The sequence below is a fragment of the Gastrolobium bilobum genome, unplaced genomic scaffold, assembly GCF_033153095.1.
Source record: "Gastrolobium bilobum isolate Gb01-03AN ecotype WA unplaced genomic scaffold, APGP_CSIRO_Gbil_v1 utg291250, whole genome shotgun sequence".
Lineage (NCBI taxonomy): Eukaryota > Viridiplantae > Streptophyta > Magnoliopsida > Fabales > Fabaceae > Gastrolobium > Gastrolobium bilobum.
Genome location: NW_026898332.1, coordinates 31,868 through 46,252, shown reverse-complemented (window position 1 = coordinate 46,252; position 14,385 = coordinate 31,868). Strand labels below are relative to the sequence as shown.

At 36.3% G+C, this 14,385-nt stretch overlaps 1 protein-coding gene across 2 annotated transcripts; it reads left to right on the top strand.

The window, feature by feature from the left end:
- Window positions 1-642: 642 nt before the first annotated feature.
- Window positions 643-14,307, top strand: LOC133314963 (2-oxoisovalerate dehydrogenase subunit alpha 2, mitochondrial-like). Of its 2 annotated transcripts, none has more exons than XM_061516508.1 (9): window positions 643-934; window positions 6,443-6,580; window positions 6,678-6,855; window positions 7,080-7,237; window positions 7,359-7,458; window positions 7,738-7,849; window positions 7,957-8,096; window positions 8,220-8,405; window positions 14,007-14,307. In XM_061516508.1, exons 2-9 carry the CDS (start codon window positions 6,540-6,542, stop codon window positions 14,172-14,174), a joined length of 1,083 nt encoding a protein of 360 aa, XP_061372492.1. In that variant the 5' UTR covers window positions 643-934; window positions 6,443-6,539; the 3' UTR covers window positions 14,175-14,307. The 2 variants fall into 2 exon arrangements, with proteins under 2 accessions (XP_061372492.1, XP_061372491.1); XM_061516507.1 differs by having other exon boundaries at window positions 6,673-6,855.
- Window positions 14,308-14,385: the final 78 nt, after the last annotated feature.

The following is a 14,385-nucleotide window of genomic DNA, read 5'->3' as shown; positions in this document are numbered from 1 at the left end:
AGTTTATCTATAGTTTATAAAAAAAATTAAAACTGCGATATATTTATTTTCTTAGCATTGCATGAGTAAAAATTGATGTGGATCTATATGCTAAAATTGATGGATCTATACCAGCATATAGAAAACATCAAAATTAATAACAAATGTGAATCGCCTATACATTACAAAGAGATTCTTTTCTCAATTGATTCATCTCACAAGAACAGCATATACATACGTACGTACATTGCGAACAAAGTCTTTCAATTAAATTCCTGCTTAATAATAGCTACTGTCACTTTTTGTGTAAAGTCAATTTTGCCCTCTTAAATAAAAGTTAACAATTTTGCACAGTATTTGATTAATCCCAGCTCAATAAACATGTATATACATTACAACTATGCACACTTCCAAGTTTCAAGTTTCTCTTTTTTTTTGTTTTGAAAATTCAAGTTTCAAGTTTCTAACTACTTGGATTGGGGTTGGGGTAGGAGTAGGAGCAGGAATTGGCCCAATTCGGATACTACTGGATCCGCACCCAACCAACGTTTTCTACAATATTTTCTTTGGCTTGACGCGGGTCTGACGTGGCAGTGTCGTCCTTCTCCTATGGTTCTTATATGCAAATTTTAAAATTCGCTACTATTTTCTGTGTCATCCCTTTTTCGTTTTCTCTCTGTTTCTTCCTTGTGAGTTTCGCGTTAGCATGATGAGGAAATCAATTACCATCCTCACCCATTTCAAATCAAGGATGAACTTCTTGGCTTCACTTCATCCAAGATCATGGAGTTCTCGGACCACTCCTCTTTGCCCCAATCGACCGGACCCTAATTTCAAGAGTCTCGATCATAATCGTAATGCGACACTGAGCCTTCTCTCCTCACGCCGCTTTACCTCGACTACATCACAGAATCCTTTCACTTTGAATTCCGTTGACGATTCCATTCAGAATCAGGTAAAACTCTCACTCTTTCACTATTGAGTTTTGATGTTTTTTCAGTTTCTGCAGTGTTGCGTGTCTCTTTGATTACATTCAACTATTCTTTGATTTTCATCTATGACTACGCTTCTGGATTTCTCTTTCTTTTGTAGTTTTTCGTTTTTTCTAAAAAATTAGAAGAAAAAAAAGTACGATCCACTTACCACCGAACCAAAAAAGTTTATCACTCTTGTAACTAATTTATTAATTTTTGTCAATTTAACGAATTATAATTTATTAAAAATTACTAACATTTATTATGTTACACTTATTAATTAATTATTAATTTTCATTAAATTATAATCGGTTGATGAAATTCAACAATAATTAAATTGATAGGAAGAATGGTATATCACGATACTAAAAAAAAAAAAGATGGAAAATCAATAGTACTAAAAAGCAGGGTTAATAAGGCTCAAACATGCATATGAAATGTGATGCGAAAGAGTTTTGTGGCAACCTCCAATGCTAAAAAGTTTTACTCATGCAATGCTAAGAAAATAAATATAGCACAGTTTTGATTCTTTTGATAAACTATTTACTAAGTTAACGCGAGTGAAACATGGAAAATTAATAGTACTAAAAAGCTGACATAAATAAATAAGTTAATTTAACTAAAAAAATATGTGTCATTTTAAAAGATATAAATTAAAATATTTTAAGTGAAAAAAAGAGATAAATAAAGGAGAGGTAATGGAACTCTTTGTGAGAATAAGATGACACAAGTTCTTCATCAAAAAAAAAAAAAAGAAAAAAGAAAAAAGAAAAAGATGACACAAGTTATATTATTTTAAAGGACAAATATTAGGATAAGATATTATAATTTGCGTGTACTTTATCTGCTTATTATCTCTAACTAGTGAATTACCCGTGCCGATGCACGGGAAAAAAAATTGGTTTGTTTGGCGTGGTGGGTCGGCCCTCCGGGCCGAACTCATTTTGTCAGTATTTCAAAGGTCCCAAACAGTCATTTTTTTAAATAACAAAATAGTCATTCATTGTTACATTAAAAATAGGAAAGAAAATAGGATAATAAAGGTCATATCTTTGAAGATAGATAAGGAAAAGAGACGCGAATAAACAGTCATTTTTTTTTGTCTTTACCTGTACCATACAACGAAGTTATATCTTTGAAGAAAGAACCCAATATACTATAGCAGTATTTGAAATACTTCCTTGTAAACTATATTAAGGGTACTATTCGTAACGCAACCATTTTCATCAAGTATCAATATCTTCAATCCATGCTTACTCTTTACTCTAGACAGTGCCACATATAATTGCCCATGAGTGAAGACAGGCTTAGGGAGATAAATTGCAACATGTGAAAGTGATTGTCCTTGACTCTTGTTGATAGTCATGGCAAACGATACAATCAGGGGGAATTGTCTTCTTTGGAAATTTACAAGAAATGTATGACTCGATGGGCTCATCGTCATTCTAGGGATTAACACAGTTTCCCCTATATTGCTTCCTGTAAGTACAATTGCCTCAACAACATGATTCCCTAATTTTGTAATAAGCAATCTCGTGCCATTGCATAAACCTCTCGACTGATCAATATTTCTTAATAGCATTACTGGAACTTTAACTTTCAAGATTAATTTATTATCAGGAATCCCTGAGCATGATAATGTATTTAAGATCTCACGGGTGATTTCATCATCCTCAACAGAGGAAGTCCCACCTTGCTTAAGAATTTTATCCGAACTCAAAAAAGTCCTTTCTTCACCAGGAATCATAGACATTAGGTGTTCGTTTAGCATAGTAACATCGGACAATTTAGGAGTTAGAATAACACGTTCTTTAAAGAAGGTCTGATCCAAAATATTATCCAAGAGATTCGGATAAACAAAATTAACCATATCCGACAGCGGATCTTCCGATTCTCTAATCAACAATTCATCTGGAATTGTTATAATAGATTCTCCATCAACATCATCTCCAAGATTACCATCCCCAACTTTAAGTAGCCACTCAGAAAATTCTTTTATTTCCTCTAAATTGTGAGCGCTACTTCCAGAATTAAGACGCATGTTCTTGGTCAAAGTTAATAAATGACAATGGGACCATAGATGAGAAGAATTGATGGTTGCATGAACTATATCTTGTCTGCTGCCATGAGGAATGACAGGTAATATTTGCCGAAAGTTACCTCCTAGAACAACAACTTTTCCACCAAATGGCATATCAACACAGCTTGTATCAGAAATTCTAAGAACATCTCTCAGTGTCCTATCCAGAGCCTCAAAGCAAAATCTATGTACCATTGGAGCTTCATCCCAAATGATTAACTTTGTTTTTGACAGCAACTCAGCTATAGTAGATTTCGGCCTTATATTACCGTTGAATCTTCATTGATTTGAATAGGAATACGAAATCTAGAATGCGCTGTTCGTCCTCCAGGAAGCAGAAGGGAAGCAATTCCGCTAGAAGCAACATTAAGTACGATTCCAGCTTTTGATCTAATAGATGCTGAAAGAGTATTCCAAATAAATGTTTTTCCTGTACCACCGAACCCGTATAGGAAAAATAACCCTCCATTACCTGCCGTAACTGCTGAAACAATTTTATCATAAACAGCTTTCTGCTCGTCAGTGAGGGAATTAATTAGTCTTTTATGCTCCTCTTCCAAAGCAAATCTGTCATACATTAATTCATCCAACACTAATCGATTTTGCATATCAAGCAAAGTTTCACTATTGATGCGTGGCATTGACGGATAATCAGAGAGACATTTCCCATTGCTATGCAGTACCTTATCAATTTCTTCAAGAGTTATGTTTTTTATAGACTCTTCTGTAAGAATTGCATCTGACAAAGCATAAAATTCAAAGGAAAAAAAATTAAAAAATTAACAAAGATAAAGTAATCAAAGAAAGAAAAGAGAGCGAAATAAGTACTAAAGCATCATTTGCTGAATGCGGGCAAAAAAAAAAACAAAATAAGCACTAAAGCAACATTTGTTGAATACGGGCAAAAAAAGCTAATAAGTACTAAGGCAGCATATGCTGATTTCGGTTAAACAAAAAAAAAATTGTATGAAATATTATTATAACACGTACCTTGACGTCCTATTCTTTTCCTATGCCGATAAACAACGTCGTCGGATAAAAATTTCCAACACTCTTCCCAAACTTTTTCAGGTCTGTTCATTGAGTTGGCAAATAACAACAGAGCAAACAGACATCTAAGATAAGCAGCAGATCCTCAAGAACTTGCCTCCTTAATTGCATCAATGTACTCATTGTCATCATCCAGAAGTCCTAAAGAATAGCACGCATCCTTAAATGTAGGAAAAACCACGCCATTGATCGTTCTAAGATCTTCATAACTGGTGCAACCTCTTTGAAAATTAAGCAAGGTGCGAAGATATGAATCTTCTCCATTATTGGCAGAAAAACGATTTATCCTTCCAATGGAAAATCCTTTTTTTCTCGGATTCCATTCATGCGTTTTTTCTTTGAAAACAAATTCAGTCGGGTACTCTCCGTAAGTTAGATGCCTACCTTCTGGATATTTTTTATTTGCATCCATCCAAGACTCAAAAATTGACAGTCTAGACTCCGCCCTTGTCTTTACATCATACAACGAATCATTATCACTGAAAATAACGTTCTTTTCATCAGGCAAGTGAAATGGCAATCTCTGAACAGGGGATATCTCGAATGAATGTCAAATCCAAATATTCTCCAAGCTGCTTCACATGCGGAGACATACCTATCATAAATAAATAAATCGGTGAACATTTAAGTTAATAATTTCTCAAAAAAATTGTGCCAATTTTGTAGGAAAGCAAAACACAATGGAGAGGTAAATATGTGTCATTTTAATAATAAGTTAATTTAACTAAAAAAATATGTGTCATTTTAAAAGATATAAATTAAAATATTTTAAGTGAAAAAAAGAGATAAATAAAGGAGAGGTAATGGAACTCTTTGTGAGAATAAGATGACACAAGTTCTTCATCAAAAAAAAAAAAGAAAAAAAGAAAAAAGAAAAAAGATGACACAAGTTATATTATTTTAAAGGACAAATATTAGGATAAGATATTATAATTTGCGCGTACTTTATCTGCTTATTATCTCTAATATCCTATCGAATAAAAGCGTCATTGACTTGAGCTAGGGCCTGGGCCGAGGGGTCCAAACGTTTTTTTTTTTTTTTTTTTTTAATGAATATCTTTATAATTGATTTAAGTGACTTGGTTCTTTGTTGAGCATTTGCATTTTGTCCTAAAGCCATGTTTGGCACCAATGTTTCTAGGCAATATTTTCATTTACGACTGTAATGCGATTTCCTTAAACTACGATTTTGGAATTTCCATTCTAGCAAAGTCTCCCGCTTGATCTTTATTGACTGGTGGGAACATCTTTATTTAAGAACGTCCAGTCTTGAATCAAGATTTAATAGGATGCAAGTGTGAGATGAATTCTTTATTCATAATTTGAAAATGAGATGGAATGTTTGAGCCTTATTAACCCTAAATCCAATTGCAAGATGAATTCTTTTAATCTATGAGGGGGGATGTCTTGATGACCCTAAAGGAAACCACAGTATGAACTCATAATGTAGTACCTGCATGGTAATATCCTTGATGGCCTTAAATGCAATTTTACTGCGAATTTATATTCATAATGCAGAATTGGAATGGGATGTTTCAGGCTTGATGACCATAAATTAGACTGCTGTATGGATTATTTATGCATACTATAAATTCAGGATGGTATGTTATACTTGATGACTGTAAATCTGAGCGCAAGATGAATTCTTTATTCATGATTTTAAATTGGGATGGGATGTCTTGATGACCTTAAAGGAAACTACAGTATGAACTCATAATGTAATATCTGGATGCCTGCTTGAAGCTCTATGGTCCTAAATGCAATTTCAATGTGAAATTATAACCTTTAATGTGACATTGGGTTTTGATACCCTAAATGCAACTGCAATTTGAATTCTTTATTCATAATGCAAAATTGGGATGGAATGTTTGAGCCTTGATGACCCTAAATTTAACTGCAATTTGAATTCTTTATTCCTAATACAAAATCAAGATGGTATGTTTGTGTCTTGAATCTCTTGATGACCCTAAATGCAATTGCATTATGACTTATTTTTTCATAATCTAAAATTGGGATGGTATGGTTTCAGCCTTGGTGATTCTAAATGCATTGCAACATGGTTTATTTATTCATAATGTTAATTTGGGAGGTATGTTTGAGCTTTGAGGATCCAATATTTAAGAAAAATGAAGAGTTAGAACAATTTCAATTTGGTGTGAGAGGGCTTGACTACAATTTTGTTCAAATAATAATTAAGATATTGGATCTATACAGAGCAGCATTATATGATTAAGGGCATTTTAGCTTTTCAACCTTACCTCCTGTAATTAGAGTGCAGCGCATTTCTTGAATTAAAGGGAACATCATACCTAGTTCTTCTATGCTATATGAATGTTTGCTTACTGATGACACATGACAGGTCCTAGATTTTCCTGGAGGAGCAGTGAAATTCATCCCAGAAATGAGGTTTATATCTGAATCACCTCAGGAGAGAATACCCTGCTACCGTGTCCTTGATGACAACGGGCAGCCAATTTTGGACAGTAATTTTGTGCAGGTTCTCACATCCTTGGCCTACCATTTCATTATTTTTGCATGTTCTCAGGGAAAATACATTGAAATGAAACTGATGGATATCAATAATATTAGGTCAGTGAGGAAGTTGCTGTTGAGATGTATACTGACATGGTTACACTCCAAACTATGGACACTCTCTTCTATGAAGCACAAAGGCAAGGTAGAATATCATTTTATGTAACAACAATTGGAGAAGAGGCTATCAATGTTGCATCAGCTGCAGCTCTTTCCATGGATGATATTATTTTCCCTCAGGTTACAAGCACATGAAGCAAAGAAAATGATATTTTGTACTTTTATTTTCATTTCATTAAAATGTGAGCAATTTATACAGAGATCTATGAAAGATTTTCTTTAGTTTGAATCATGTATTCTTATCAGGGATTTATCCTCTTAATTTACCATAATTTTGCTAATTAGTGGGCTTGATTAAGGTTGGAACCTGGAAATGGTCTAACAGCAAATTTGATTGTATGCAGTATAGGGAACAGGGTGTCTTGTTATGGCGTGGTTTCTCTCTGCAAGAATTTGCAAACCAATGTTTTTCCAATAAATATGATTATGGGAAAGGACGGCAGATGCCGGCCCATTATGGGTCCAACAAGCACAATTATGTTACCGTAGCATCAACTGTTGCGTAAGTATTGGAAGCTTTGATATACAAGACTTTGATGTATAATTTTTATTTTTATTTTTATTTTTTTGCTTCTGTTCACCATAACTATAAAAGTTACAAAATGCAAATTTTACTTTGATAGTACGCAAATTCCCCAAGCAGTTGGGGCTGCATATTCCCTAAAGATGGATAAAAAGGATGCATGTGCTGTCACTTACTTCGGTGATGGTGGCTCAAGTGAGGTAGTGTATACAATGCCATAGTAACAGATCATTGCTTTCCTTACTAAAAATGAAATTTTCATGGGATTTATACACTGCATGGATTTAGAACTTAAAATTTGTTCTTGAAATTTTTTAAAGGAATTTAGGCAATACAGTATCACTTAAGGCTAAACTTTTCAGATCTCAATATCTATTTCTGGTTTTTGTAGTACTGCCTATATATATATATCAAGGATCCTCAATAAGTTACGAGAATTTATTTGGCTTTTTATGTTCTAATACATTGTGTAATGACAGGGAGATTTCCATGCCGCTTTAAATTTTTCAGCGGTTATGGAGGCCCCAGTTATTTTTATATGCCGGAACAATGGATGGGCTATCAGCACCCCTACTTCAGATCAGTTTCGAAGTAATTTTCCTTTTCCTCTGTTTCAATATCTTCTTTTTCTTCAGGTTTTTAGCATCTTCTTGCAATGACTAAAGGCAAATTGTGCTGGGTTTTCTGTTTATGCATAGGTGATGGTGTTGTTGTGAGAGGACAGGCATACGGAGTCCGTAGCATACGTGTTGATGGCAATGATGCCCTGGCCATATATAGTGCCGTCCAAGCTGCTCGCCAAATGGCAATTAGTGAAGAGAGACCAGTTCTAATAGAAGTATAGTGATAACTTTTCCAGCCAAATCTTTGGGCATGTTTAAAAGAAAAAGTGGCAGTGTGAGGTCTCATACTGAGACATGTTAATGGGACCAATGTTGTATCTGATTTTCCCTTTTTTCAGGCTCTTACATATAGAGTGGGACACCACACCACGTCCGATGACTCTACCAGGTATCGTCCAGCCAATGAGATTGAATGGTGGAGACTGGCACGTGATCCTGTAGCAAGATTTAGAAAGTGGATTGAAAGGAAAGGTTGGTGGAATGGTATGAATGAATCAGGTCTTAGGAACAGTTTGAGACAACAGGTAAAATATCCATCTCTGAAAATCCCTTAGTAGATACTAGATATCATACTTGTTGTAAATATTGGTTATTTAATTATTATTATTTGTTGTATTGGGCCAAGCCCATTAGGTCAAGTATTAGGGTTTTTCATTCTTTATAAATAGAGACCTCTTTGTACATATTATTTACACAATTAATAATATTTTTCTGATTACCCTTTTCAAGTTGATATCAGAGCTCTCGATCCTGAGGGTTCTGCTTTCGCAATTACCTCCGTTAAAACAGAAACCTTCTTTCTTAGCCTCTTGCCGCCATTAGCCGCCACCGGAAAATTTTTCCGGTGAACCTTTTGGACCAAGAGGACCGGTTTTCAAATCCTTTTTTCTCTGATCTATCAGCTTACGGACGTGTTATAATCGTTTGACGATCGGATCTTCCCAAAACAACACAAGGCCGCTACTGTTCATTGCGTTTTGGACACTTTTCCGGCGACCTTTCAACTCCGACCGGCCACAGACAGGTTCGCGACCGTCGGACGACCTCGCCGCAGAAATTTCAGCTCCGGCGGCCGTCGCACGCGCTCTCACGCGCCGCTACTCTCCCGGCGAGTGAGGCCCACTTGCAGACACCTCCACCGGCGCGTGGAGGCGCGTGGGCCACTTTTTCCAGCTCCGGCCAAAAATTTTTCTGATCTTCTCCTCATCCTCTTTCTGGATCTGTGCTCTCCTCTCAGATCGGACGTCGTTTGGTATTTTTTTGTGATTTTTGGCTTCTTGGTGTTATCCTTTGACCATTTTTTGTGCAGTATGGCCTCTTCTCAAGGGAGTTCCTTTACAAAGTTTTTTGATGGTGCATTTTCTAGACCTAAGAGAGATGATCGATGGTGTTCTTATTGTAAAAGAACAGGTCATATCAAGGATCTAGGCTTGCGCCTCCATGGAAAGCAAACTGTCTTAGAAAAGATGGCTAGGATGTGTGGTCAACCGCATTTTACTAAATTAACTTCTGCACCTAATGAGACCCAACCTGCATTTCGTCAAGATGAGTTGGAACGGCTCCGAATCATCCTTGATTCTCTGAGTAAGCCATCTGATACTAGTGCTTTGACTATGACTGGTATGAGCTCCAAACCTTATTCTTTCCTTTCTTCATGTAATGATTTTAAACATTCTTGGGTTGTTGATTCTGGTGCTACTGATCATATGGCTTGTTGTGCTGACTCCTTTACTTCTTATCATCCCACCATTGGAACTCATACAATAGCCGTAGCTGATGGCTCACATACATCAGTTGCGGGTTCTGGTGACATAAACTTACAACAGTCCTTACATCTTAAAGATGTTCTTCATGTTCCTAAACTCTCCACAAATCTTCTTTCTATTCATAAAATTACAAACGATTTGAATTGTACTGTAACCTTATTCCCTACCCATTGTGTTTTTCAGGATCTCGCCACGGGGAAGACGATTGGTAATGCTAAAGAGAAAGGTGGGCTGTACTATCTGGTGTCATAATCTCCCGCAACTAAAGTAACAGATCACATCTTGATGTCTCATGGTCAATCAACTGCTGATTCTTTGATTTGGCTTCATCATTAGCGTTTGGGACATCCTCCATTTAGTTTACTCAAGTCTTTATTTCCGTCATTGTTTTTGTCTAAGCCTGTTGAGTCTTTTCATTGTGATGTTTGTGAATTTGCTAAGCATCATCGTGTCTTTTCCTTCTAGTATTACTAAGAGTGTTGCACCCTTTGATCTTATTCATTCTGATGTTTGGGGTCCTTCTAAAGTCCCTCATGCTTCTGGAAATAGATGGTTTGTTTCTTTTATTGATGATTGCACTCGTGTAACTTGGGTTTACTTAATGCGTGAAAAGTCTGAGGTACCACAACTGTTCTTTCAATTTTATAAAATGGTTGAGACCCAATTTGGTAAAAAAATCAAGAGACTAAGAACAGATAATGATAGTTTTTCTCAATTTATACGAAATAACAGTGTGATTCATGAACTTACTTGTGTTGACACCCCCCAACAGAATGGGGTTGCTGAAAGAAAAATCGTCACCTTCTTGAAGTGGCTCGTGCATTAATGTTTCAGACACATGTACCCAAATATTATTGGGGAGATGCTATTCTTACTGCAGCATTCTTGATCAACCGTTTACCTACTCGGGTACTTGACCATGTAAGTCCTATTCACTCTATGACTTCTTTTTTCCCTTCTATTCCAACTATGAGTCTTCCTCCACGAGTGTTTGGATGTGTTGCTTTTGTTCATGTTCATAAACATCATCACAGTAAGTTGGACCCTAGGGCTATTAAATGTGTTTTTCTTGGTTATGTTCCTGATAAGAAGAGCTACAAGTGTTATCACCCTGGTAGTAGGAAATTTTTTGTTTCTATGGATGTTACATTTCAGGAATCTGAGTCCTTTTTCCAAGGTCCTCATCTTCAGGGGGAGAATCCTTCACCAGAAAACTCATCACCTCCCTTTTTTGAGTTTGAATCTTCAGTGTCTACTCCTTTACCTGTGTCAGTGTATCTTCCTCTTGTTCCTGTTCCTCTTGTGTCTGATCCTCTTGTGAGTGATCCTCCTGTAACTGATCCTCCTGTGACTGATACATCAAGTACACCAGAGATACGGAAGATAATGACACCTGAGTTGGTATATCAAAGAAGAAAACAACCCACATTGCCTCAGCAGCAACCTCAATCGTCTGAACCACTGGTAAGTCCTGAATCTCATATTTCTGATCATGATGTTAATACTTCTGATGACTTACCTATTACTACTGATTCTGATGATTTACCCATTGCTCTTAGAAAAGGAAAAAGATCTTGTCCCAAGAAATCTTGTTCTTCCTGTCCCTCTTGTACTCAATACCCTATCTCCCATTTTGTTTCCTCTGCTAATCTTTCTGTGCAGCACAAAAGCTTTGTTTCAGCACTAGACTCTATTGCAATCCCAAAATCAATACATGAAGCCTTGAAAGATGGGAATTGGGCTCAAGCCATGCAAGAGGAAATGAATGCGTTGGAGAAAAATAAAACATGGGAGGTTATTGATAGACCTAATGGAAAGAAAGCAGTAGGATGCAGATGGGTTTATGCCCTGAAATATAATTCTGATGGAACTCTTGAGAGATACAAGGCTCGGTTAGTTGCCAAAGGTTACACTCAAACCTATGGCATTGATTATGAATAAACATTTGCTCCAGTTGCAAAGATGAATACGGTGAGAGTCTTGTTATCCCTTGCTGCCCATTACAATTGGGATATAAATCAATTTGATATGAAAAATGCTTTCCTCAATGGTGAGTTAGAAGAAGAAGTCTACATGGAAATCCCGCCTGGTTTTTATTCTGTGAAGGGAGAAAATAAAGTTTGTAGATTGAAAAAGGCCTTATATGGATTGAAGCAGTCACCACGTGCCTGGTTTGGAAGGTTTACTAAGGTTATGATGACCTTAGGATACAGACAGAGTCAAGGAGATCACACTCTTTTCTTCAAGCACTCCCGTAATGGTAAGCTTACTGTGCTCCTTGTATATGTTGATGATATTATTATCACAGGTGATGATTTTGTGGAGAAACAGATTCTGCAAACACGGCTTGCCTCTGAGTTTGAAGTCAAAGACCTTGGGAAACTGAGATATTTCCTAGGGATAGAAGTAACTCATTCAAGGAAAGGAATTTTTATTAGCCAGAGGAAATATGTTCTTGATCTTCTCAAAAAAGCAGGAAAGCTCGGGTGTAAACCCTCTAATACTCCTATTAAGCAGAACCACAAGATAGGCTATGAAGAGGATAGTCCTCCAGTTGATAAAGGACAATATCAACGGCTAGTTGGGAAATTGATATATCTGGCTCATACTAGACCAGACCTAGCTTATGTTGTTAGTGTTGTCAGTCAGTTTATGCACGATCCAAAGGAGAAACACATGCAGGCAGTAGAGAGAATTCTTCAGTATCTTAAAGCTACTCCTGGTAAAGGCTTGTTATTCCGACGTGATGGCAATCTCTCTTTAGAAGTTTACACTGATGCTGATTATGCTGGATCCGTGACTGACCGTCGTTCTACCACTGGTTACTGCATGTTTCTTTGCGGTAACTTGGTGACATGGAGAAGTAAGAAACAAGATGTGGTCGCCAGATCAAGTGCAGAAGCTGAATTTCGAGCTATGGCTCAAGGCATTTGTGAGTTATTGTGGCTGAAAATTGTACTTGATGATCTCAAAATTAAATATGAGGGACTTATGAAGCTGCTATGTGATAATAAGTCCGCTATTTGTATAGCTCATAATCCAGTTCAACATGATCGGACTAAACATATTGATGTTGACCGTCATTTCATCAAAGAGAAACTTGATAGTGGGCTCCACTCCATACATTCCCACTGGGCGTCAATTGGCTGATCTATTAACAAAGGGACTTCCTTCAGACAGATTTCAAGAACTTACTAGCAAGCTGAGAATGATAAATATCTATTCCTCAGCTTGAGGAGGAGTGTTGTAAATATTGGTTATTTAACTATTATTATTTGTTGTATTGGGCCAAGCCCATTAGGTCAAGTATTAGGGTTTTTCTTTCTCTATAAATAGAGACCTCTTTGTACATATTAATTACACAATTAATAATATTTTTCTGATTACCCTTTTCAAGTATACTACTATATCAAGTAGCATAACAATTTCCTATGCCAAACTTGAGCAACTTCCTACGTTGACTGCCTGTGCTAGTTAAAAAATGTGGGGGAAGAGAAAATCCTCAAGGAAATTTAAGGGAAATGATGTTATGATGAAATCAATCTCCTTAGCAATTATTAACAGCTTTATTAATGTGCAATTAACTGTTGAGCTATTAAAAGATAGGGTTCTTCACTAACTTCTCATGATGCTTACTTAATTCTCCTTCAGGTTTAGGGTTCTCAAAACAGGTTATGAGTCTTATGACATGCGGATCGACCCGCGACACGACATGAAAATTCGTGATTGGGTTGACCTGCAAAAAAAATTCGTTTTGTGTTCATGTTGGAAAAATGACCCGCAAAAAATTCGTATCATGTCGGTGTCAAAACAAATTCAACCCATATTTTTTGTAAATTCGACCATTTTTTGTCAATTACTGTTTTACCCATTATTTGCATGCTATTTATGTCATGTCTTGTCAACCCGCAAAATTTACGTGTCGTGCTCGTGTTGAAGGTTTTGACACAAATAAGTCAAATTCATGTCGTGACGAAATGAATTGACACCCCTAGGTTAGCATGTATCATTTCACTATTCCTCGACTGATTACATGTGCGACAAATATGGGGCATTGGTTAGCTTGGTACATTTTGGAACTTCAAAATAAATTGTACCTAGGACCTTCCAGTTTTATTATCAAAATCATGAACGCTGGTTGTATGGAAGTATATTCTTTGAATTTGATATAGACTACTCTTGAAAAACGTTCTTCCTTGACTAAATTACAAATGCCACAACTAAGGGGTATCTGATAACTTGGTTTATTGTAACTTCAAAATAAATTGGAGCAAGAATCTTGGGGTTTTATGATCATAATCATGGTGATAAAAATACTATTCAATAGTGTTGTTCTAACTCAGAATTTTCCTGCTACAGCTTCTGCATGTAATTCAAGTCGCAGAGAGTGTAGAAAAACCTCCGCTTGCAGACATATTTAGTGATGTTTATGATGTCCCTCCGTCAAACCTCCGTGAACAGGAGCAATGGTTGAAGGAGACTGTAAAAAAACATCCACAAGAGTACCCAGCAAATATTTCTGTGTAGTTTTAACTTTGTGTATGAATATTGCATGTGCATAATGCTGTCCTGATTTTGCACTTGGATCGGGTATTTGCAGTTCTGGGTGTTTTAGTAGTTTCCCACATGCATGATCGGTTAATCAATAGCGTAAGGTAATTGACACCAAGATAATCAAAATTTATTTACAAAAAAAAAAAAAAAAGATAATCAAAATTCTTCACGGTGAAAGAAGACT

What these genes read in the sequence shown, in the direction of transcription:
- LOC133314963 (XM_061516507.1), top strand. Translation starts at nt 686, where the DNA reads ATGATGAGGAAATCAATTACCATCCTCACCCATTTCAAATCAAGGATG. An exon ending in ACGATTCCATTCAGAATCAG is followed by an intron (nt 935 to 6,442) that starts GTAAAACTCTCA and finishes GACACATGACAG; the next exon opens with GTCCTAGATTTTCCTGGAGG. An exon ending in ATGATATTATTTTCCCTCAG is followed by an intron (nt 6,856 to 7,079) that starts GTTACAAGCACA and finishes GATTGTATGCAG; the next exon opens with TATAGGGAACAGGGTGTCTT.